Source organism: Dermacentor silvarum, chromosome 2 (genome assembly GCF_013339745.2).
Source record: "Dermacentor silvarum isolate Dsil-2018 chromosome 2, BIME_Dsil_1.4, whole genome shotgun sequence".
NCBI classification, from domain to species: Eukaryota; Metazoa; Arthropoda; class Arachnida; order Ixodida; family Ixodidae; genus Dermacentor; species Dermacentor silvarum.
The window spans coordinates 92,659,183-92,684,000 of record NC_051155.1 but is presented as its reverse complement, the minus strand read 5'-3'; the positions used below and the strand labels follow the sequence as shown (position 1 = coordinate 92,684,000).

At 50.5% G+C, this 24,818-nt stretch overlaps 1 protein-coding gene across 1 annotated transcript; it reads right to left on the bottom strand.

Annotated features, from left to right (window-relative positions):
* Nucleotides 1-279: 279 nt before the first annotated feature.
* Nucleotides 280-24,770, bottom strand: LOC119440226 (uncharacterized). Its single transcript, XM_037705154.1, has 4 exons — nucleotides 24,369-24,770; nucleotides 22,448-22,941; nucleotides 3,016-3,184; nucleotides 280-366 (listed from the first exon to the last, which is right to left on the bottom strand). The coding sequence occupies exons 1-4, from the start codon at nucleotides 24,768-24,770 to the stop codon at nucleotides 280-282; spliced, it is 1,152 nt and encodes a 383-aa protein (XP_037561082.1).
* Between the last annotated feature and the right edge of the window lie 48 nt (nucleotides 24,771-24,818).

Here is a 24,818-nt window from a genome sequence, read left to right as displayed (position 1 = left end):
ACGTAATAGCTCCCTGCTACTTCGTATGCTACAACCTCACATTAGTTAGCCGCTCTCTGGCAACCGTTGCTAGCGGGTTCTTCTTTTACAGGCTTATGCAACTGTAATTGCGGCTTATGCAACTGTAATCTTTACCGGGAAACAATTGCGGCGAACGCTATGCGCGAAGGCGAGATTTCTGGTTCCTGCGTTTTCTTTACTCCACACGGCTGCCGCCGCCGCTGCTGCGGATGCACGGAGGCGAGCGCCATCTGATGGCGCTGCAAAGAAACCAGCGGCTCACGCGGCGCGCGCTTCTAGCTGATTCGTTATGTTTTTGCCCACGGACATGACAAATCCATTGGGAGGTTGGCGGATACAGCTTCGCTGTAAAACAAGTAAATGGAAATTTTAATGATGCAGGAGGTGTTGCGACTATCATGCGCCAAGAACACAACAGTTAGGGGAATATATGTGTCAAAAGAGGTAACTTGGAATATTCGAAAAAGCTTAGAAAAATGCGTATGTGTGGTGCGGTTGTTGCTGCGCTTATGTACGGTGATGCATGAGTGCGGATACGAGCTACCGGTTATCAAACGCCAGGTTCTCCAAAAATGCGTCCGGATTATGGTGAGTCGCGCTTCGAGCCCAGCTACTCTAACCAGCAGCTCGGGAGTCCGCAAGTGGGCTGTCGGCGGGATCAGCCAGCAGACTGCGCGCTCAACATAATGTTTCGTTTGGAGACTGGAGTGGTGTACGCCCAGAGCAAATATTTCAGCGTCAACTCTGCCGTGTCTTGGTGCAAGTCGTCGTTGGAAAGCCCTCCGTGTGCCCTCCGCGCTCGCTGCAATAGACAACCGAGGTGAACTCGTAGCCTCTAAGAATTCTGCAGTCGCGGGAGAGGGGAAATTTTTGTATCGGATGTCCCACTTTCACCACCAACTACACTCTATTTCGAAAAGCGAGCAATTTTCGTCCGAACACCGCAGTGTAGCCTATCCTGAAAGATATGTGCCCCGAAGAAAACAAAGCGAACAAAGAAATTGTGACATATCGCCCTACTAAGAGTGAAGTCACTGTCTGGCTCCAGACAATGGGCTTCCCTGTACGGCTTCACGGAACATCCATCAACTAATGCAGCGAATCTGGTCACGAAAAACGGTCACACGCCGTTGACGCATTGATTTTCTGTGGCGAAATTGAGGACTTGCTGCGAGCTTCTGTCCCTGACAACATCAGCACAAAACTTAAAGGGATATATACAGACGCAAAAGTTGGCGGGTGGTTTTCTGCGTCGCCACAAAAGTTGAACTGTTGAAAATGACGGATAAAACAAGCTGCTCTGAAAAAAAGAACGAGAAACATCGTTTTTTTTGCGATTTTCTGTTGCACCTTGCCGCCAAGCGGCCGCCGGCAGAAGCTGAAGTTCGACGTCATAACACCCACCCGCGCGCACGTGGCCAAGGTCGGCCACAGCCGTCGCAGTGTTTCCGGGGGGGGGGGGGGGGGGTCGGTCCCTTTGCAGCGTTTGTTTAACCCCATTTGGCGGACTTCGCACGTGGTCTTCCGAAACATTATCCACGTCGGCGCTCCTTATAGATGGTGCGTCTTGCATGTGCCTTCCCGCGGTCGTCGCTCGGTATTAACGCGTTCGTCGCGGCAGAAGGAAATGCCCAGACATTGCTGTTATAACAGCATCGTCGGTCGTGACACGCCGTCGCACACGTTTCCCAGAGACGAGAAGGTGCGTAAACTTTCGATACCTGCCTATCAGCCATCACGCCCAGCCTGGAGACCTTTAAAAAATGACTTCATTTGCCCGGACCACTTTGTCGACGATGATTATGTGATCAGCCCGGCTGTGTTGAAAAGCCTCGGCATGCCGCTCAAAAGGCAATGCTTAAAGCCTGACGCTGTGCCATCGGTCTTCTCACGAAAACGCAAGGCAGAAATGATCAGCGGCGCGTTTGAAAAGAGGAGGTGAAAAATGTCGGTACTGTTTTCGTTCACTTGCAGTCTTCTTGAGCACTGTGAGGGCAAGGCTGGCGCGAGATGCCCGAGGCTGGGCACGAAAGCAGTAATGTCTTTAAAAATGTTGGCAAAGCATAGTTAAACAATATATGGCTAGCGAGCGCAAGCGCGACTCACGAGATCAGTGCTACATGGCAGTGGGGCGGACACACACATAGCTCTGCTTCTTCACAGGCTAAAAACAGGAAAAACTGTGGAGAACGCCAGACAGGTGCTGCCATCTGTTGGGCGGTTGGCGAAGTCGACGTGAGAGTCTCGGAGGTACTGATACCTCACAGCAGTTGCTCACGCCCGACGGCATAAACTATTAAGCAGTCATCCACGCAGTGCTGAAGTACCCCGCTGCTGCCTCGCCTACGTGCGCTCTTGAAACAGCAAGTTTACAGAGGATATGACAAATGATTCTTGCACGAGTGTCTGGTGCCGAGCGAAATCTTCGCGCTACGGTTCGCGCGAAGCAGCTGAGCAGCTTATATAGCAGACACTCAGCAAGACCGCTATATATACATTCTTGATGTAGAAAAAAATTGCGGTAGAACCCCTCTCACGATGTTTTACGACGGTAGTGCGTTTAGCATCGAACCAATAATAGTGGCACAATAGTGGCACCGTCGCAACAAATTACTCATGAGGCGTTTAAAGCAGCGGAAATTCTTCTCTCGTGCTTCCCGAAGAACAGTCGTTGCCATCTAGCGCCGCCGCCGCGAAGCCTGCGCATAATATCTGAAAGATCTGGCGCGCCGGTGCGCGCGAAAGCTAGAAAATATTGCCCCCACCTCCCCGAAGGGAATCGTGAGGAAATGCGAATGCATTTCTTGCGCCGAGAGTACACGGCGTAGTAATTTTAATGGCGTAAATTAATGACGAGACGAGGATTTGTACCGTAACCATTTATTTACACATTCATCAGCACCTGTTTGTGTTGTCATTGTACCTGACGGCCATAATCACAGCCTTGTGGTTGCTAAAGTGTACAGTCAAATGGTCTTTGAGAAGCATGCGCACGTCTGTTTGACGGCACAACCGGCAGTCCAGCGTCTTGGGCATGGCCCCTTCGGCTCTGCTGAGCTCCTCGTCTTCGGGCGCGTCTTCCAGCCACAGAATGACGTGCACGTGCGCGCTGCCGCGCTGCTGAAACTCGACTCGCTTGAAGTAGTCTGGCACAACGTACGGCCTGAACGGAGAGCATGCAGCGCTTGTCCCTGAGCACGTTCATGATCACTTCGAAGAGCGAACGGGAGAGTGGGGCGCAGGGAGGAGAGAGAGCGAACAGCGAGAGAAGGAGTGGCGAAGCACTGCACCTACCCTCTCCTACACTCTCTCCACACACGCGGGAGCTCCGCCGAGTTCCCACGATGCGAGCGCCCTGACACACCAGAGTGCGCTCCTCCTCTCCACTACTACTAAAAAAAGATTTACAGATACTTGCGAATATCTGTGGGAACGCAGCGACAAATCTAGGCCTTAAGTTTAGCACAGAGAATCAGGGATTATGATCTTTAATGAACACACGAGTAACTTCGTGGTGTCAATTCAACAGCAAGTAATACCCAAGTGAAGCAATATAAGTACCTGGCGTACACATAAACGAAGGAAAGAATTACTCAAGCAACCACCAAGATAATCTGAAAATAAAGGGGAAGCGGAATGCAGCATTAATGAAACACAGAGCACTGTGGGGCCACAATAGTATGAGGTGGTGCGTGAATCTGGAAAGGAGTAATGGTGCCAGCGCTAACATTCGGCAAATGCCATTATATGCTTAAAATCGGATATATTGGCGGGTTTAGAAGTTAACCAAAGATCAGTAGGGCCGTTGGCTTTGGGAGCACACGGTAATACGACAAATGAGGCAGTGCATGGAGACATGGGGTTGGGCCTCTTTTGAAGTCAGAGAAGCACAAAGCAAAATAGTTTTGAAGAAAGGCTCAGGAACATGGATGAAAATAAATGGGCGTCTAAAGGTGCACAAGTATCTCTACATGAAAGCGTGGACACAGAATGGAGGAAGAGGTCAAGGAAGTTAGCAGCCAAGTACAGGATAATCGAAACTGTAAATAGACAACCAGGGGTCATCAGAAGAAAGTGAGAGAAATAGAGACCGTGAATTGGATGCAAAGAATGGAAACGAAACATCACTCTCCCCTACTCCGCCCGCACCACAGGCTCCGGTTGCTAGGGGCAAGGATAAGCTCGCGCGCCCGCAGATGTTGCTATGGGAGAGGGAGTGAGAGCGGAGAGATAACACCTGCCGGAGCGCGGACACCGACAGACGCCTGCCATGCCCTGAGAAATTCGCATTTAAAACGCGTCATGCTTCTGAGCATGCGGGGAACCGGGATATTCCCGCGCGCTTCTTTCTGGACACGCGGCGCCATCTAGTTGTACAGCCCAGAAGTCTGCGCGTGGGCTCCGAGAGGGGAAGGCTGGCGAACCAATGCCTTCGAACGCCGAGTATTGTCCCTTCGTTTTGTAGCACACTCAGTGGCACATAGCCGGTAACCCAAGTTGATGAGAGGTTTATTGAAGAGCGCATTCATCGCACAGCTCGCTAAAGCGTTGGTGGTAAGGGCCTTGACTGAAAAGCGGCACATATACCCATTGCTAGTGTGGCGCAGCCAGCTAATGGCGTCCGGTTGCTGTCCGCGGGGAACACTTGTTACGTGGGTTTGATTCCGCTCAACAGCGCAGAACTTTAAGGGATATTTTCCTCAGTGTAGAGCGGCATGCTCGCAGTGGCACATACCTAATTACCCAAGCTGGCGTCAAAGACGTAAATTGAAGATCGGCGCACATCTACTGGCACATACCCAGTAGCCCAGAAGCTTCGACGACAAAGTCACTCCCTCACCAGAACCGGAATTGGCCTCCCTGGTGCAGTATTCGGCCGCTACCTCCCAAATGACTCCCGCAATTTACCCATGGTCCTCAGTGCCCAGCGGCTGCGGAGCACCTGACCAAGGCGGCATCAGACTTGCGACGTGGCAGAGGGTGCTCAGAATTCCTGGGTCTGGACAGGCGCCAATGGAAACTGAACCTAGCAACGTTCAACACGCGCACACTATCGAGTGAGGCTAGCTTAGCAAGGCTAGTTGAAGAATTATCAGGTATTGCCTGGGATATTATTGGCCTTAGTGAGGTGAGAACTGGTGAGGCTTATGCAGTGCTGACTAACAGCCACGTCCTCTGCTACAGAAGTCTTCGTGATAAGAGAGAATTCGGAGTTTGATTTTCCATAAGGACATAGCGGGCAATATTGATGAATCCTATAGCAATATTGCGAGGGTAGCAGTCGTCGTAATACAGCTAAATAGGATGCGTAGAATGAAGCTTGTAAAAGCCTACGCCCCAACCTCCAATCACGATGATGAAGAAACGCAACAGTTTTATGAAGATGTTGAATTAGCAATGAGAAAGGTGCAAACTTACTATATTGTAGTCATGGGCGACTTCAATGCAAAAGTGGGGAAAAAATGCCAGGCCTGCGCGGCACACGCAGCACAGTCACAGCTTAAACTAGACGAGCGTTTCGACAGTAATACGTAGTAATTTAAGTGAATGCGTCAGGAACGCGCTTGGGACGCCGTCACGCGTGCAAGCCGACGCGTTCCATCGCCGATGGGCCATGGCTAGCGCCGTTCGGCCCAGGCAAGCGGCCGACAATGCAACTACGGCTGTCACATTCGCTCCTATTGCAACGCGCCCGACGCGGCCTGCTTGTGACGACGTCGCGCGTGCAAGCCGACGCGTTCCGTCGCCGATGGCGAGCGCCTTTCCCGCGCTCGGATAGCAAGCACTTGCTTGACTGAGTGGTAGAGAATCCGCCTCCCATGCAGTGCGCCTGGGTTCGATCCCGGCGGAGAGCGGGTACTTTCTTTCGCATGCGATAGCGGCCATGGGGCGGCGGCATCATCGCGACCCGAAACGGCTATTGGAATGCGCCCATAACAGCTTACGCTGTGTTAAGTTCGACGACCTTTACTTGGATATTTTATTTGTATACAGGGAGACGAACTAGGGGGGTATTACAGAAACATTTCCATATGTGTGTAGGTATGCATGAAAACAAACTAGGAGGACGTTACAGAAACGTTTCCATATGTGTGTAGGCCCGGGGAGTGCCGCGCGCTATCGACTAGCAAGATAGGCCGTTTAGAGCGGGGTGGCGGGCGCCGCTGAGCCGATGGTCATGGACCACATGTGCAGGATGTTTTGAACCGTCAACCACGGCAAACAGGTGCCGACAAACGCGTCACTTGCCGATCGTCACTGTTGTCGCCACCCCCCCCCCCCCACCCACGGTGTCGGGGGAGCTGGACAAAGGATAAAAGGGCACGCGCCGGCAGCGCTCCTTGTAAGGCTAATGGGCAGATGGGAGTCGCGTCGCTCAGGTGGTCTTCGTCGCGTAGAGCAGGCCGCCGCCTGTGTTCCAGCAATTACACGGCGCATCCTCTGGTTTGCAGCTTGCTCGAGTGCATGGGACGGGTAGCAAGCGGATTCAAAATGGAAGGGAAATTCTTTTCTTGGCTTTTGTTTGTGTACTTTGTGGGTGCTGTTTTTGGGTTACTGGTTTGTTTATTTTGGTTTGCTCGTGTTTGCTTTGAAGTGAAGATACAACGTAAGGATTGGCCAGAGGAAAACGGGAAAGAGCGAAATGTACCAATAGGAGTGACTGAAAGAAAACTGTTGGGCTGATTTGAGCTAACCATTGGGTCGTGACAGTTGTATGCTTGTAAAACTGTTTGTGATTGTGAGAGTGCACCGCCCTACGCTGTCGAGGGGCGGAGGAATGAAATTTTTGTGTGAACCGAATTGCTTAAAAGGGGGAATTCGGCCATGTTTTAGGGGAGAGCGATGGGATAGCGATGAGAGAGCTGGAGTCGATGACTCCGCGAGCTGTTGGCGAAATGTACATATGTAAATAAACGTCTACATACGGAGGAGTTGTTGCGAGCCTTGTATGCAACGTGTAGCCTGACAACGAACCAAAGATTGAGGGCTAGGAGCCCGGATGAACAAGGGTGCCATCAGGAGCGACGGACGAGCAACGGCATGAACTTCGAACGGCGACACCCCCACGACCACGGAGGGAAACTTAACTCGCTGTAAAAAGAAGGCTGACGAGGAAGCACTTGAAAACTACGGCATTGATTCTAGAAACATTACAGGAGAGATGTTTGTAGAATTGGCGAAAAGGAATAGGCTGCGAATAATGTGAATACCTTCTCCAGGAAGCGCAGCACCGGGAAGTGGACCTGCAAAAGCCGTAACGGAAAAACAAGGAATGAAATATATCTCATACTCTCTGCCGATCCCAGCATAGTGCAGGATGTAGAAGTGTTAGGTGAGGTAAAGTGCAGTGACCATAAGGTTAGTGACGTCTATAGGATGTGTCTCATGGCGCCGCCGCCGCGAAACCTGCGCATGGCCTCCGAAATGCATGGCGTAGTTGACGAGAGAAAGAATAAAGCTAGTCGAGAAGAAACAGGGCACCCTAGACACAGTGAGGCTAAAAGCAGGCCAATTCAGGCTGGTGCTCGCAAACAAATAGGCAGCCTTAGAACAGGAAGATAAAGACAACATAGAGGTCATGAATGAAACTGTAACTAGGTTGATCTCAGAAGCAGCAATTGAAATAGGAGGCAAGGCACCACGACAACCAGTAGGCTAGCTCTCCCAAGTAAAGAACCTAATAAAGAAACTGCAAAATATGAAAATGTCAAACTCCAGAAGTCAGATAGAATTCGCTGAACTGTCGAAACTGATCAACAAGAAGAAACTAAGGGATATCCGAAATTATAACGTGGAAAAGATTGAGGAAGTAGTCAAATATGGACGCAGCATGAAATCAGTGAGAAGAAAACTAGGCATAGGATAAGGCAACATGTATGCACTGAAATATAAGCAGGGTATAATATCATCAGCAATTTCGATCACATAGTAAAAGGAGAGGAAGAATTATTTACTGACCTATGCAAGTACCCAGAGCAGTCAAGCTACTTTCATTGGAAGTAGTGAATAACAGGATATGGAAGCCCCTTCTATAACTAGCGACGAAGTTAGAAGGGCTTTGAAAGACATTACCAGGGAAAAAGCTGCTGGAGAAGGTGGAATAACAGTCGATTTAATCAAGGATGGAGGAGATATCATACATGAAAAGCTTGCGGCCCTTTACACTCAATGCCTCACGACTTCAAGTGTACCACAAAGCTGGAAGAGCGCCAACATTATACTCATCCATTAGAAGGGAGACGTGAAACAATTGAAGAATTATAGACCCATTAGTTTGCTCTCAGTTTTTTGTAAAATATTCGCCAAGGTAATTTCAAATAGAATCAGGGCAACACTTAACTTCAGCCAACCAAGAGAACAGGCTGGCTTCATGAAGGGATATTCTACGATGAATAATATCAGCGCTATCTATCAGCGCTGGTGTGTGTCTGTCTTCTTGTCGTGTTTTTTTTTTGCGCTGTTCCCCTTTCGAATCATATCCATGTGATCAACCAGGTAATAGAGAAATCTGCGGAGTAGAATCAACTTGTCTATATGGCTTTCATAGATTATGAAAAATCATTTGATTCAGTAGAGATACCAGCACTCATAGAGACATTACCTAACCAAGGAGTACAGGATGCATACGTGAATATATTGGCAAATATCTACAAGGATTGCACAGCAACCTTAGTTCTCCACAAGAAAAGTAGAAAGTTACCTATCAAGAAAGGGGTCAGTCAAGTAGACACAATCTCTCTAATGCTTTTGAGTGCATGCTTAGAAGTACTCAAGCTCTTAGAGTGGGAAGGCTTAGCAGTGCGAATCAACGGCGAATATATCAGTAACCTTCGGTTTACAGATGACATTGTCCTATTCCACAACAATAGGGACCTATTACAGCAAATAATTGAGGACCTTAACCGAGAAAGTGTAAGAGTGGGGTTGAAGATTAACATGCAGAAGACCAAGATTTTTTTTTTGTTGCCGGTGTCAGGCACCGCTCCATGCCTGATAATGTAGTGGACTGGAGGAGGGTGCGGACAGGCGGAGGAATGTAAGAATGGGTTTTATGATTATAACACAGAAAACGAAGGTCGTGTTCAATAGCCTGGCAAGGGAACAAGAATTCAGGATCGCCAGTCAGCCTCTAGAGTCTATAAAGGAGTACGGTAATCTAGATATATCACTCACAGGGGACGCTGATCATGAGAAAGAAATTTATAGAAGAATAAAATTGGGCTGGAGTGCGTACGTCAGGCATTACCAATTCCTGACTGGGAGATTACTACTGTTGTTGGAAAGAAAAGTGTACAATCATTGCTTTCTACCGGTGCTAACATATGGGGCAGAAACTTGGAGCTTAACAAAGAAGCTTGAGAACAAGTTAAGGACCGCACAAAGAGCGATGTAACGAAAAATGTTAGGCCTAACATTAAGAGACAGGAAGAGAGCGGTGCGGATCAGAGAACAAACAGGAATAGCCGATATTCTAGTTGACATTAAGAGGAAAAAGTGGAGCTGGGCAGGTCGTGTAATGCGTAGGATGGATAACCGGTGGACCATTAGGGTTACTGAATGGATGCCAAGAGAAGGGAAGCGTAGTCGTGGACGGCAGACAATTAGGTGGCGTGATGAAGTTAAGAAACTCGCAGGCGCAAGTTGGAATCAGCTAGCGTAAGACAGGGGTAATTGGAGATCGCAGGGACAGGACGTGCTGCTGTGGACATAAATATAGGCTGATGATTATGATCCAGTAGCCCAAGATGGCATTGTAGCGCCCACCGATGCGGCCACGCGGGGACGCTAAGATCAGCGCTGTCAGCCGGCGCCTTGGTGCCGGCTGCTAAAGACGAGAAAAACAAAGATGGACAGCGCTTGCTCAATGAGCAAGCTTGGCACGAGCAGTTCTGTTCTAGAAGCCTGCTACACTGGTCCTCTTGTTCTGGCACTCCGATGCGGCCCCTCGTTCCCGACAGTGGTGAGTCCGGCCTAAGAGATGACCGACCCCAACAACCTACCGCCCTCAGGCAACCTTCCGCCTGAGCTTCCTGGTGCCTACGAGATGTCGCAGACCTCTAGCTCCGCCTGCCCACGTTCTAGTGCAAGAACGCACATGTTTTGTTCGCCCAGGTCGAAGCCATTGAACTTCGATCTGCATCACATTACCTCGGATACTTTTCGGTTTCGCCACTTACATTGCAACCTGTCTCCCGAGGTGCCTCAAAAGGTGGCGGACGTCATCGCTGCACCTTTGGGCGATGCCCCGTACCAGCAACGGCACCTGCTCACCTCCTAGGAGCTTGGAGTTCGCCGCCCTTCCCAGCTGCTCAACAACATGCGGCAGCTCCTGAGCACAAGCAACGTCGACTCGAACGATGCGCTGTTGAGGGAGCTCTTCCTGCAGCGCTTACCGCAGTCCATCCGCTTTGTCATGGCCGCTGCATGGGACTTGACCCTTGTCGCCTCACCCAGGTCGCCGATCGAGTCCACGACGCGACTTCTCCTTCGCACGCCGCCCTCTCTCCAACACCAGAGTCCTCAGTCATGTCCTGCTTAGAGTCACGGATCGATCAGCTCGCTGTTTCCATCGACGCCTTACGGACGTCCTCTCGTGATCAGCGTGACACCTCCTCACGTCTTATAGCCGCCGTTCGTCTTCCTCGAGCGGTACTCGCTTGCGCAGTCCTCGAAGTTCGCACGGCCACATCGGCTGCATTTTGAGGGGGCGAAGTGAGAAAACACCCGTGTACTTACATTTAGATACACGGGTGTTTATCCCCAGGTGGTCCCAGGTGGTCCCAGGTGGTCCAAATGATTCCGGAGCATCCCACTACGGTGCACCTCAGAAGCAGATCGTGGTTTTGACGCGTAAAACGCCACATTTTTTAAAGCTCGCCTATTTGCTGGCAATAGGCGAGCTCGCAATTCATCTGTTGCCCTCTCCCGTCCAGGTCATGAAAGATTTCCCAGCACCCACTACCCTACGCCAGCTGCGTGAGTTCCTGGGCCTAGTGAATTTATCACGCCGCTTTATTGCGCACTGCGAGCAGCTTCTATGCCCCCTGACTGACCTTCTTCGCACAAGTAAAGCTCCTCATCAGCGATTTCCTGGACTCTCGTAGCTCAAGCTGCTTTCAGGGCTGCTAAACGAGCCGTTGCCGATTCCGTACTTCTCACCCACCCGAGGACTTATGTGCCCACTCGCATTATAGTGGATGCTTGCAGCGTGGCCATCGGCGCCGGATGGTAAACAAAAAAAGCCTTTTGCCCTCGCCTTGTCGGTTGCGGCAACTGAAGGCGCAGCAGCATGCTGTCACAACGAAGCTTTATTGCGATAGCAATTATATGGACACTTCAACGGGATTTCTGCCGTCGGCGTCGCCGTCCCCGTCAGGTTCCGTATAGATTCCAAGGGCGATAAAATCGTCGCCGCGCGCTGTATGCGCGGGGGACGCGCGCTATCACGGAGAGCCAACGCACGGCGGAAAGCAAACGCGATTGTCGCCCAAAAGGCCGTGGGGGTATGGGGGGGGGAGGGAGGCTGGGCGACGCTGTGCTACGGCACCAAATGCTTATCTTGCAACCCAGCGCAAGGAGAACTGGCAACGCAATCTCCCACGCGAAAGCAAAAAAAAAGCGGGGAGGCAGCGCGGGAGGGACAGAGGGAGCAGCTTCTACTCTGCCAACAAATACGCTTACACTGGCTGTGGTTGCTGTGGTGGCCGTCGCCCGCACCGTCTCTTTATCTCCAACACGGCCGGGCTCGACTGGCGCGCGCACTCGCTTCTTAAGAAGCGAGCGAGCGCGCGCGCCAGTCGAGCACGGCCGTGTCTCCACACGGCTCTGACCTTTGTGCGCTGTCCATTCTCCGCTCAGTTTCCGTTGAAGCGATAGACCGCACGATTCTTCGCCCGCTGCAGCGGCCGCGCCAGTGTTTTCACAGTCGTTGTCTGCGGTCATTCAGTGTGATCTATTCATGTTTGCTTGTGCGCGATGACACCACGCTTGTCAATTCAGTTAGAAAGCGAAGGTGTCCAAGTTTCTGCGGCCGATCAAACTACTCTACTATCCCTACTCCGAATAGCTCTCTACCAATTTGCTATCGCAATTGATGCTCGTCTTTCGGGCGAAACTGCGACATTTTCTGTACCTAACACGTTTGATACGTTTGTGCGTACAGCACTTCCGTCGCACAGGCCCGCGAATGGCGGTCAGAGCGCGCTGGAAAAAAATATATACATACAAAAGCGCGACGCCTGCATGCTTCAATGTGACACGGATTAGCCAATGGGGGAGCGGAGGAGGCTGGGGCGACAGCAGGCGGGGAGGACGAAACGCCGGGGTGAGCGCGGTGGCGGCAAGATCTATGAATGGCGCTACTTTTTGTATATAGGGGCTTTATAGCATGCCAGAGCGCCAAAGTGACCTGCGACACGAAGACTCCCACGCAGTTTTTCTTGCCACCTGGGCCGCTATTTTGTAGCGATGCCTTTCCGATGCTAATGCCTTTTCGCGCTTGGTCAGTGGTCAGAGCGACGGTGCGCTAACGTTAATAACGGGATCAGCCGGCCGTGAGCGGTGGATGATAAGACTAGTATAGAATCAAGCATAACGCATCGCTACAAAATACCGGCCCTGGCTGTCGCTTTGCCCACGTCAATCTTGATTTGGCTGGACTGCTTCCTCCCTCTCACGACTTCCGGTACATTCTGGCAATAACTGACCGCTTGATCCGTTGGCCCGAAACCGCGCCCGTCCAGGACATTACTGCAGAAACGATCGCCAATGCCTTCGTTTCAGCACGGGTTTCCCGCTTCAAGTGCCCCATCATCGTTACAACTGATTGCGGCCGGCAAATCGAATGCACTCTCTTCACTTCCCTCAACCACCTCCTTCGTATTAAGCACTGCCGTACCACGGTATACCATCGCTGTGGCAACGGCATGGTGGAATGGCAGCATCGCCAGCTCAAGGAAGCCCTCACTGCGCGCCTGGATCGACCACCTTCCTTTTGTGCTTTTTGGCCTGCGAGCCGTCCTTCGTCGCGACCTTGGCTGTTCAGCAGCGGATGTCGTCTACGGTGCACCCCAGCATCTTCTTGAAGAGTTGTTCGCTCCTTCGGCCCCCTCGCCCCAGCCGCTGCAGTACCTCGAATGCCTACAGGACTGTATTCAGCAACTGCGCCTCGTCCGGCCTCAGTCTTCTGACCACGGCATCTTTGTGCATCCGGGCCTTGCGTCGTCGACGCACGCTTTAAATGCATAAGCCTCTCCATGCTTACCCAAAAAGGAAACCCGCCCGTCCGTCACGAAGGACGAATTGCAATTAAAAAATTGTAGCATAAAACAAAATAAATTCAAAAGGAACGTTAATTGGCGGTGGTGAATTTTGAACCTCCAACCCGATGCTCAGAAGCCGAATGTCTTACCCACTGGGCTACGTACTCTTTTTTTTTTCTTTATCGAGGCCTTAACGCCCACGCTTGCCGAAGGTGAATATATTTGAACCATGTGAACGCGTTGTACCGGCGGTACGAAACAAATGTCAAAGAATAACCGCTTCTGTGAAGGCTTTTGAAAGATTTGGTGATGGTGTAACAAAAGTCATCTCTAAGACCACATGTAGAGCCGACTTGGAGCATTGTGGACATCAGGAAAATTCTGACTTTGCTAAAGTTTAATGCCAAGCACGCCATATCCGCAAGGCGTTTCGGTGGTCGTGGGATGCAGCCTACGTTGCGGCATTCCTTCACCGAGCGAAATATCACCGATCTCTGAGTGCTCATGCGCTTTGCGTCGCGCAACACTGCGACATAAGCAGTGAATGAGCGGACAAGGATGATAAGGAGGGATGAGGGGTTATATGGGTCTCATCACTATTGACAATGGTTCAACGCGGATTGATAAGCTGCTAAAGAGCGATAAGGGTGTATACGAACAATTCTATATAACTTTAATAAGCACCGACATGGTTGATAAGCGTCGGATCAAGCCTGATGAGATTGAAAAGGACAGATAAAAGTTGATAAGGATCGGGTCATGTTCGATAAGGTTCATAACGACCAATGAGGGTTTATAAGCATTTATGCTAGTCGGATCAAGTTTCATAACATTGATAATGAAACCGGGCTGCGTGTAGATGAGCAAGGGGCACAATGCGTACGCATACTTATACCCGTGCCACACGGGCAAATTACAGTGCACTTTGAGCGAGTGCACTTCGCGGCTAGTGTCATTCGCAGGCTGCCACACGGGAACGCTTAGTGACACTCACTGCAGAGCGCACTCGCCGGCGAGTGTGTTCGGCGAACTCACTTCGCGGCGGCGAAAGGTGTAGCCTCGTTAGCAATGCTTAGATGATATATAAAGTGATATCGAAATAAGAGTACTAAAGTAATTTTAATAACAATGTTTTGAATTGCTAACGTCACAAGATAATAAAATGTGCCACACCGCAAAAAAAAAAATCAAGAACAGCAAAAAAACTACTCTCGCTCTCGGGCTGTTCACGACCACGCCGGATAATGACTGCGCATTTGTTTGGCGGATCGAGTCGTTTTCACTGTTGCTGGTCAAGTTGCCGTCGTTGCCGGTGCTTACAAAGGTGGATTGTAAATGTTGTTTCTAACAATAATAAACTGTTTTTTCGTGCACACATTTTTATATTAATAAATATATGCTTTCCCGTCTGACTACCGGTCGCCATGGCCATCAATTTGACAGAACACTTTTCTTTCTCGTGTAGCAGCGCACCGTCAAAGTGACAATCAGCGCGCTGAAGTGCACTCGCTCGAAGTGCACTTTACTTTGCCCGTGTGGCACGGGTATTAGACAACTTCCAGAGGAGTTCTTGCTTGAATATTTTGTCAACTGAGAAGAGCGCGAGCGTGCTTGGTCAGCGGAATCAGGCTTTTGTGAATTATTCCCAAAATTCTAAACTAATCGCCTCCACAATATTTTCTGCTCATCCCTTATACATAAGCGATAAACAAGAGTGAATTGCTTCATGCTAGTTATTGACGCTCATTGTTGTCTACCATTCAAAATAAAAAATATTTAATTTGAGTTTAAGGGACCTATACGGTGGACGCACGCTTTCTTGACAACCTTACTCTAAACGCGTAATAAACCAAATACACTAATTGATTTGAATATCAATTGACACTTTTCGCGAAGAGTTAAAAGTTTGCGTTGGACTTCCTCATATTGCATTCGACATTGGTGCAGACGGAAATCCATGTGGGCCATGTTGTAACTAGCAGCAAAGACGACACTTACAGCAACACAGCCAGAGCAGAAAGAGCACCTGTATTGGAGCCGGACCGAGCGAGCGGACGCGCGAAGCATGTGCTCCGCAAACAGTGTTCAGTATCTGCGGTTATATAATGCAAAAGCATTATATGCGCTATTACACGAAACTTCGTCGTAGTCGGCGGCGTGACAGAATAATGGTACCAAAAATGGTCGATGGTGCAAAGAGTAAAAACACGCCAAAAATTGCTTGGATTGTCGTCACATTGGTCAGCGAGGTTCCTGTAAAGAAATTAAATAAATGGCTTTGAAAAGAAAATTACGAAAGTTTCTCTCTGGGTGGGAAGTCTGGGTGGAACATGCTCGGTGCGAGACGAGCACGTTTCCCCGGCACCACGGCAGCTGCACGGTTCTCGTTGTCTAACCATGTGCCTAGTGCGTGCGTCATTGCATACGTCATGTCGCAGCCAACTGGCTGACTAATCATGTGGCCTAGTACGTGCCTCGTTGGGCGACTAACGGCGCAGCCAATGGTGAGGTGGAGGGGCAACGTCATGAGTGTATAAAATGTGCATAAATAAAAAAGAAGCATTAACGCCAAATTTAACGCCACTGAGTGGTCCTTCGAGCTATGAACTCCTCGAGGGCAAGCGAGCGCATTCAGATGCTTGGCGCGTTTTGATTTCGCCTTACCGAGGCGCAGTCAGAATGCAGGCGAGCACTTGCGTGGACAAGGAACACGCGAAAAAAACATTTAGGCTAGTAATGAATATGAAGGTTAATTGCGGGGGTCATGAGGGAGGTAGTGGCCGAATACTGCACCAGGGTGGCCAATTCCTGTTCTGGTAAGGGTGTACATTTGTTTAAGGTTAGTGCGCCTTCCTAATTTGGTTGCACCCAGGGGCGGATCCAGGTTTTTTCTGAGGGGGGGGTCAGCTTCTGTCAATGATGATGATGATGATAGTAGCCTTTCTTATTTACCGAAATTTACCGTTTTTCCTCACGATAAACCCGCGTTTTATATGGCTAAAGCAACACCTGTAGCCCTCCGTGGTGGCTAAGTCAGCTTAGGCGCTGAGCACGAGATCGCGGGATCAAATCCCAGCCGCGGCGGCCGCATTTCGATGGAGGCGAAATGCAAAAACGCCCGTGTTCTTGCGTTGTAGTGCAGGTTAAAGAACCCCAGGTGGTCAAAATTAATCCGGAGCCTTCCACTACGGCGTGCCTCATAATCAGAACTGGTTTTGGCACGTAAAACCCCAGAAAGAGGAAGAAGACCTGTAGCGAAGCCAGGTATCGGTTTCTCCGAGCTTATAGGAAAAGGACGTTACCAAATACAGCCATGTGCTTGGCGGCTGCTCCTCATATTACAGGGTGTTCAAAACTAAGCTTTATGGTTTTGTTAAAGTTAGGCACTGGGAGGCACGCGAAGACAACCTGTACAAGTAAGTTATGTGGCCAGGGGGGCACAAAGTGAGATGATAATTATCGCTGTGAGCAGCCCAATTAACTAAAATTCAACAATTATTTTTTGTTGACTGCAGTAAGTGGGTATGTTTGTATTGAAAACTTAGAGACAGTCAAGTTTCTACACAGTATCAGTCGGAAGAATTATTCTAGCGTGTCCGTAATCCGAGATATCAGACTCCAAATTTCGTACTGCGCAGAATAATCGAGAATAAAGACGCGACAATTCTCATGAATTCCCGTGAATGATCATGAAGCTCAGTGACCACTTCTGTGGAGGGATGGCGGTGCCATCTTCTCTCTTGAGTCGTGGTGGTGTGTTGACTAGAGGAACGTTCTTGAATACGGGCGTAACGCCACGCTCCAACGCAGCAACCACAAAGCTGGGTGTTTACGATATGCGAATCACCGCATATGAAGACTCATGACGCCACCTACAAGAAGAACGATGTGGCGTGTTAGCCGAGAGCGCGAGCCAGCGTCTTCATGTTTTGTTTCCCACTCGACGTCATCCTTTTATACAAGGCGCGCATCTGCTCCCGCTTCTCTAACCACGCGACGCTATCCTAGGCCCGCGCGCTGGTGTTGGCCGCTGACATCACGCTCCCCCACTTCGCAGCCGCGGCTCGAGGCTTCGCCCCGCTCCGCGAGAACGCCCACTCAGATAAACGGATCCGGCGGGCTTGAGCCTCCTATGCTTAGTACGACAATAAAACTGCGAAGTTACAATGAAAAACTTGTAGCGTACGAACGGTGGTACTGTGCTCGTACTGGATATTGTCAACGTGTAACTATGATCACAATGAGTGCTACAGTTAAAAAAAGTTGCCTATGCGTAGTTCTTAGTTTACCTGTTAGTTGTTATTATTTATATATGAACACTTCAGCAAGTGATCTCTTTCACCAAGCAGGTTGATCGCGGAACCGATGATAGCCAATGAGGCAACCGTTGACACCCCAAGGGGCAACTAAGTTGATCAGGCGCGAAGGCGCTCGAGCGGACCTCGGAGTGTTTGGCAAAAGGGACGTCCCCTCGTTCATTCGACACCACCGAAGGGACGAGTAAGGCACGGCAGGCGCCAGGAGGTCCAAGGTGTTCATGAGAAAAAATAACTACGGCAATTTCGTGACACCACACTCCTACGGAATACAACTAAGCTTGTGAGCGAGCTAGCTTTACTTCTACATGGCTGATACCACTGGTACTCGCGAAAAATACTTTTGAAGAATGCTGGTGGCCATATTTTTTTGCGACAGGGCCATCCCCCTGTCAGCGAGGGGGCGATGCAGAAATCTGAGGGGGGGGGGGTCAGGACATCCGGACATCCCCCCTGGATCCGCGCCTGGTTGCACCTGAACTAGTTTAGCCCGACTGGCTCTCGGCAATTTTTTTGTTGCCGGTGTCAGGCTCCGCTCCATGCCTGAAAATGTAGTGGACTGGAGTAGGATTCGGACAGGAGGAGGCGTGTAAGAGTGGGTTTGAAGATCAATATGCGGAAAACGAAGGTAGTGTTCAATAGCCTGGCAACGGAAGAAGAATTCAGGATCGCCAGTCAGCCTCTACAGTCTCTAAAGAAGTACGCTTATCTACGCCAATTACTCACAGGGGATCCTGATCATGATAAGGAAATTTACAGAAGAATAAAATTGGGTTAGAGTGCAAACGGCAGGTACTGCCAAATCCTGACTGGGAGCTTACTACTGCCGTTGAAAAGAAAAGTGTACAATCATTGCATTCTACCAGTGCTTACATATAGGGCAGAAACTTGAAGGCTAATAAAGAAGCTCGAGAGCAAGTTAAGGACCGCACACAGAGCGATGGAACAAAAAATGTGGTTGATCCCTCTTATATAGGAATCGGTATAGAACACGAAAGTGAAACGTGTCTTCACAGAAGTAGTGTAATGTTTATTGCACATTGATATATAATGTCTATTGGTGTTTTGTGGCTAAAGCGCCCTTAGGCGTTGATGCACCCACGCTGACGCCTGGTGGCACGTCTCCTCCATCACGACTACCAACGTCGATGACCATGAGCAACCGTCGTGCATATGGAAGCTGCACTACGCTGCACACGCTAGCACAACGCGAAAGACGAAGCACGTAACTGACACACTAATACAACGCGCAAGACAAAGCACGTAACTGAATCGTCACCGAGTCAAATCAGCGCGTACAGCGCGTCGTAATTGCAGCCTCCGCGATCAACTTCAGAAACATTTTCAGAGCTAATTGCGGAGGCCACGCTCCGCTGTGCTGAGTACGGTGAACGCCACCTAGGCGTTGGTAGTGCTTCTTGATGCCAGCGTCCCTTCGAATGCTGGCATCGAGGCGTCGTAGTGCTGAGACCACCGAAGCGTTCACTGTCGGTGCGCGTTAGTGTCATAATGCAGTACTTCTCTTTTCTGCTCGTAGGCGGCGGCACCGCCCCGAGCAAGAGCGCGGGTACACGGAGGAGTGTTAGATATATAAGGCGCGTCTGTGTAGCTCTCTGCAAATGCGTTTGTGGCGCAATGGGTTAAACGCTCGGCGATCTATCGTCGCGGACCGAGAGGTCGTGGGTTCGATTTCCAAATTTTGCATGTTTGTGGAACTTTTTCTTCTGGTTTCTTTCTTTGTATTACGTTCGTGTATGTTCGTGTGACGTATTTCCGTGACGGAAATACGTCAGTGAAGTCTTGGTGGACCCCGGCATAAAACACTTTCGTGTTAAAAATGTTAGGCCGAACGTTAGGAGACAGGAAGAGAGCGGTGTGGATCAGAGAGCAAACGGGGATAGCCGATATTCTAGCTCACATTAAGATAAAGAAATGGAACAAGGCAGACCATGTAATGCGTAGGGTAGACAACCTCTTGACCATTAGAGTTACAGAATGGGTGCCAAGAGAAGGGAAGCGCAGTCGAGGGTGGCAGCAAACTTGGTGGAGTGATGAAGTTAGGAAATTTGCAGGCCCAATTCGGAATCAGCTAGCGCAAGACAGGGGTAATTGGATATCGCAGGGATAGGCCTTCGCCCTGCAGTAGACATAAAAATATAGGTTGATGATGAATATAAAGGACTTTCGCATTCTCACACGTAATAAGTTTTAAGTGTCTCTGCCAAATTTTTTTTTCAACTTGCGGATTACGTTTGATTCAGCGAAGGGAAATAATTATACACAAGCGCCCCGAGGATACCAGTTTTCAATCTGTGAGTGGATTTTGCGCCGTTTTTTTTCCAGCGAAGCTTGTATTGCGTTAGATTTCTGTGGCGGCGTAGTCACGTAAAACGTGACGTGTGGCACGTACACCAGGGACAAGGGACCAGAAATAAATAAATAAAGAATGGTACAAGCATTGAAAGAAATAAAGTTGTCGCAGTTTCACCTGAAAGGCGAAGCATCAATTGCGATAGCAAACTTGTAGAGAGCTATACGGAGTAATGATATTAGCTTTATCAGCGGTATAAACTTGGACATGCAGCAGCATCGGCAGCACGCAGAACTGTTGTCGACGCCATCGGCGTTTTGCCCGCGTTAGCTCAAAATGCGTGCGGCGTTGGTGACTGTTGCCGGAGCCTCTGATATAAATAGGCACTTGGTGCCGCAGCTAAACGTCGCCTCCCTTCCCTCCCCCTCCCCCACGGCCTCTCGAGCGTCTGAAGAAGGCACGTTTGCTCTACATATATGGTGATTGTAAAGGAGAAAAGAGACGCCTACTTCTGCAGCCCTTAAGCGAGCACGGCGCAGAACGCGCGTTTGTTCTCCGCCGTGCGTTCACTCCCCGTGATGGATGGATGGAGAAAACTTTATTTCGTCAAAAAGCATGTGCGGACGATTCCGTGTTAGATGGCCATCAACCCATGGTTGACGGCGACCTGGGTGGCCCACTCCACGACGCTGGTCTGTACGACCGGGTCTGAGCTGGCCAACACGGCCTCCCACTGCTCGAGAGAAGGATCAGGCATAATATCCACCGGTGGCGACAATATGCTACATTCCCATATGATGTGGTCATAGGTTGCCAGTTCCTGGCACCATCTGCATTCCGGCTTAATCTCCTCCGGGTATATTTTGCTCAACACGTATGGATTGGGAAAAGACCTAGTCTGCAACCTTCTCCATATGCATTCCTGCGCCTTAGTCATCTTCTTGTCTGGGGGTGGGTAAATCCTCCGCTCCAGCTTATAGTGGTTTGTAATGTCGTGAGAGGACACCAGCCCATCTCTCGTGGACCTCCCTGGAACGACCAGCCCACCTGCTCGGCTGACGAAACCTCGAGCATTTATGTGAGCCGCCTCGTTCCCAGGATTCCCAGAGTGTGCTGGCACCCAGACAATTTCCACCTCCCTAGTCTCTCGTCTCGTGGCCCTATTCAGCAATTGTGCCGCCGTGACAGATATTCTGCCCCTTGCCAAATTTCGGATGGCTGTTTTTGAATCGCTGAGAATCAGGTCAGATTCAGTATTAGCTATAGCTAGCGCTATTGCCGCTTCCTCTGCAGTTTCTGAGGAGCGGGTTTTGACCGATCCAGAGGCGATCGAGCGTCCCCGTCCGTCCACCACCGCAATCACAAATGCGTCCTTGTCCTTGTACTCCGCAACGTCTACATAGACTGCCCCGTTGTACTTCCCGTACTTAGCATGTAAAGCTCTAGCTCTTGCCTTCCTGCGTTCCTCATGATGTATCGGATGCATATTCTTGGGCAAAGGCTTTATGTATAAGGTCTTGTGGAGTTCCCGCCGCACCTGAGTTTTCATGTCCCCGACAGGAGCCTTAACCCCAATACCGATCCTCTCCAATATGTCCCTGCCCGATTTAGTTTTCGAAAGCCTAGCGAGCTGCATCACCAAGTGTGCCTCCCGTAGTTCTTCCAGGGTGTTATGCACCCCTAATCTCAGCAGCCTTTCGGTAGGCGCATTGTTAGACAGCCCAAGGGCCGCCTTATACGCCTGCCTAATCATAGCATCCACCTTGCCTTTTTCCGTCGCGTCCAACTTCATATAAGGCGTCGCATAAACTATCCTACTGAGCACAAACGCCTGTACTAGCCTACACAATTCCTTTTCCTTCACCCCTCTTTTGCGATTGGCGATTCTCCTGATTAGTCTCACGGTGGCGTTGACCGTATTTTTAAGCCTTGCCAAAGCCTCCCTATTCTTCCTGTTAGTCTGCAGATACAGACCTAGAATCCTAATCGTTTGGGCCTCAGCGACCGGCATACCCCCCACCTTCACCTCTAGCGGGGGTGGCGGAACACAGTGCCTCGCATGTAGTCCTCGTGGTTTGTCCCTAACCACAAAAAGCTCGGACTTAGGCTGAGAGCACGTGAGTCCTGCCTCCCCCGCTAGCTTTTCCACAATATCCACTGCTCGTTGCAGTGTATCCTCCAGTTGTCCGTCACTGCCCCTGGTAACCCATAGAGTAATATCGTCCGCATAGAATGTGTGTCTTAGTCCCAATATCTCTTCCAGCTTAGGCGGTATCTTAATTAAGGCGAGGTTAAACAGGAACGGCGAAAGAACCGACCCCTGCGGTGTCCCTCTGGCCCCCAACGTGAAGGAATCCGATTTCGCTTCTCCGACCACAATCTCTGCAGTCCTGCCCTCCAAAAATGATCTGATGTAGCGGAAGGTTCTACCCCCTGGTCCTATGTCTGATAGGTTCCTCAATATTGCCTCATGGGCAACATTGTCAAAAGCTTTATTTAGGTCGAGCCCCAAGATAGCCTTGGTGCCCGTACCGTACCCAGGATCAATCACGTCCGTTTTCAGCTGTATCATGACGTCCTGCGTAGACAAATTGGCCCTGAAGCCAAGCATCGTTGCAGGCAGAAACTCCTTGTCCTCAGCATACCCCTGAAGCCTGTTGAGGACCACGTGCTCCATCAGTTTGCCCACGCAGGATGTGAGCGAGATGGGGCGCATATTCTCAATACAGAGCTTCTTCCCTGGCTTAGGTATAAATATAATCCTAGCATGCTTCCACTGTGCCGGGATCTCCCCGGCCACCCAATACTTGTTCATCAAGTCGGTGAGCGCTCCCACCGACTTGAAATCCAGGTTTCTTAGCATTTTATTAGTAACCCCGTCCGGACCCGCCGCCGACGTAGTACGGAGCTGCCCCAGGGCAAACTCCACCTCCGCCACCGTAAAGTCCTCATCTAGTACCGAATTTTCCTCTCCCGAGTAGTGCGGCAAGCAACCGCCTGCCCCACCGTTTATGTAACGATCCCGGAGTTCCTGCATAAATTCTGCAATCGTGCCTTGATATTGATGCACTAATCTAGCTATTTGTCCCCTTTGCGCCGACTTAGTTACCGCCGGATCTAAAAGGTGCCTCAACAACTGCCATGTCTTTTTGCATCCGAATTGACCATTCATCCGATCACAAATCTGTCCCCACTGCTTGCACTGCAAGTCCAACGTGTAAGTTTCGATTTCTCGTTCTAGCTTGGCCATCCTCCTACGGAGGACTCCATTATGTTTTTGTTTCCTCCACCTCCTCAAGAGACTCGCGTGCGCTTCCCACATGTGTAACAATCTAGAGTCCGCCGTATAGCCCTCCTCCTCCATCGGAACCTCTTCCGTGGTACCCTTTACATCCTGCTTGAGCGCCTCAACCCATGCTTCCAGGTTCTCGATTTCCGCAATCGCGGTGTCTGCCCTGGTTTTCCGAAATCTGTCCCAATCCGTCACTCTAGGCCCATTTACCTTGTCTTTATGCTTCGCAGCACTAAACACCGTGGACAGGATATAGTGATCACTCCCCAGTGCCTGTCCCGTGTTTACCCACTTTGCAGCCCGGATACCCTTCAGAAATGTGAGGTCTGGAGAGGTATCAATGCTCACGCTATTGCCTATCCTCGTATGATCTTGCGGGTTGTTCAAGAGCGTCCACCGCAGGTCCTGGGCCACCTGCCAAAGCCGATTGCCCTTTGGGCTGGCTCGGATGTAACCCCACTCCGGATGCGGCGCATTGAAATCCCCCACCACTATAAGCTGAGCTCTAGCCGCTAGCCGTTGGGTCTTCATTAGGAGCTGTGGCAAGCCGAACCCCTTATCTTTTGGAGAACTATAAACATTAAGTATAAAGAGACTCTTATCATCCTTTCGTTTGGGCACAATCTCTAGCAGGACGTAGTCCTCCCTGCTGCAATCTATGGTATGCTGAATTGCCGTGGTGTTGCGATGGACTAGCACGGCTGTGAATACGCTCGATACACCCCCTGGATCCATCCCTGGCGGTGTATATGCCTTAAATCCCGGTAATTTCACCGAGCCACTAGCCTCTTGTAAAGCTATAATGTCCGGTTTACTATCCAGATTTTGTATGTGCAACTGCAGGTTCCCCCGCTTGCGACGGAAGCCCCTGCAGTTCCACTGCCAAACCTCACTTGCCAGGGAACACGTTTCCCCCCAAACGTGATCTGAATCGCCTTCGACTTGCCCAAAGGTCTTGCATCCAGAATTTCCATGCCTTCATTCTTCTTCAGGAATCCTGCCCGAATTTCTTCCACCGGGCATCCGTCGTAAGCATTGTATATGACTCCCCGCACGGAGTTCTCCATCGCCGCCACGTACGCCGAAACCGGAAGGTCGCGACCGCCCAGCTTAAGCGTTTTTACACTCGCATATGCCCCACTGCGATGTATACACGGCGTGCTCACCGTCATCGTGTTGTTCGTCTCGTTGACCCGAACCAGGTCCTCTTCCGCTGCAGTCGCACTCGTCAGCTTCGCTGCCGCTCTCATTGCAGATCCGAGTTCCCTCGGTGTCACCACACTCAAGTCCCAATTCTTGGGTCTGCACACAACCTTGAAATCCTTGGCCGGCATCTTCAGAAACGGTCGTCGTTTCTGCCGCACCGGCGCTCTCCCCCGCTTGACTTGCTCCGCTCCGAGCGCCTTGCGTCCGTCGCTGCCCGCCTGCGTCTCGCGAGGCGTACTCTCGGCGTTGTCGCCGTATAGAGACTTCTTGAATCGGTCTTGTGCCTTCAAAACTGAGGTCCATTCTCCCGCCTCGAACTCTTCGGGCGTTATAGACTCTCCCTCAACCGAGTACTCCAACATCTTCAGCCTCACAAAGGCCCACAACCCCCAAGCACGGCCCTGAAGCCC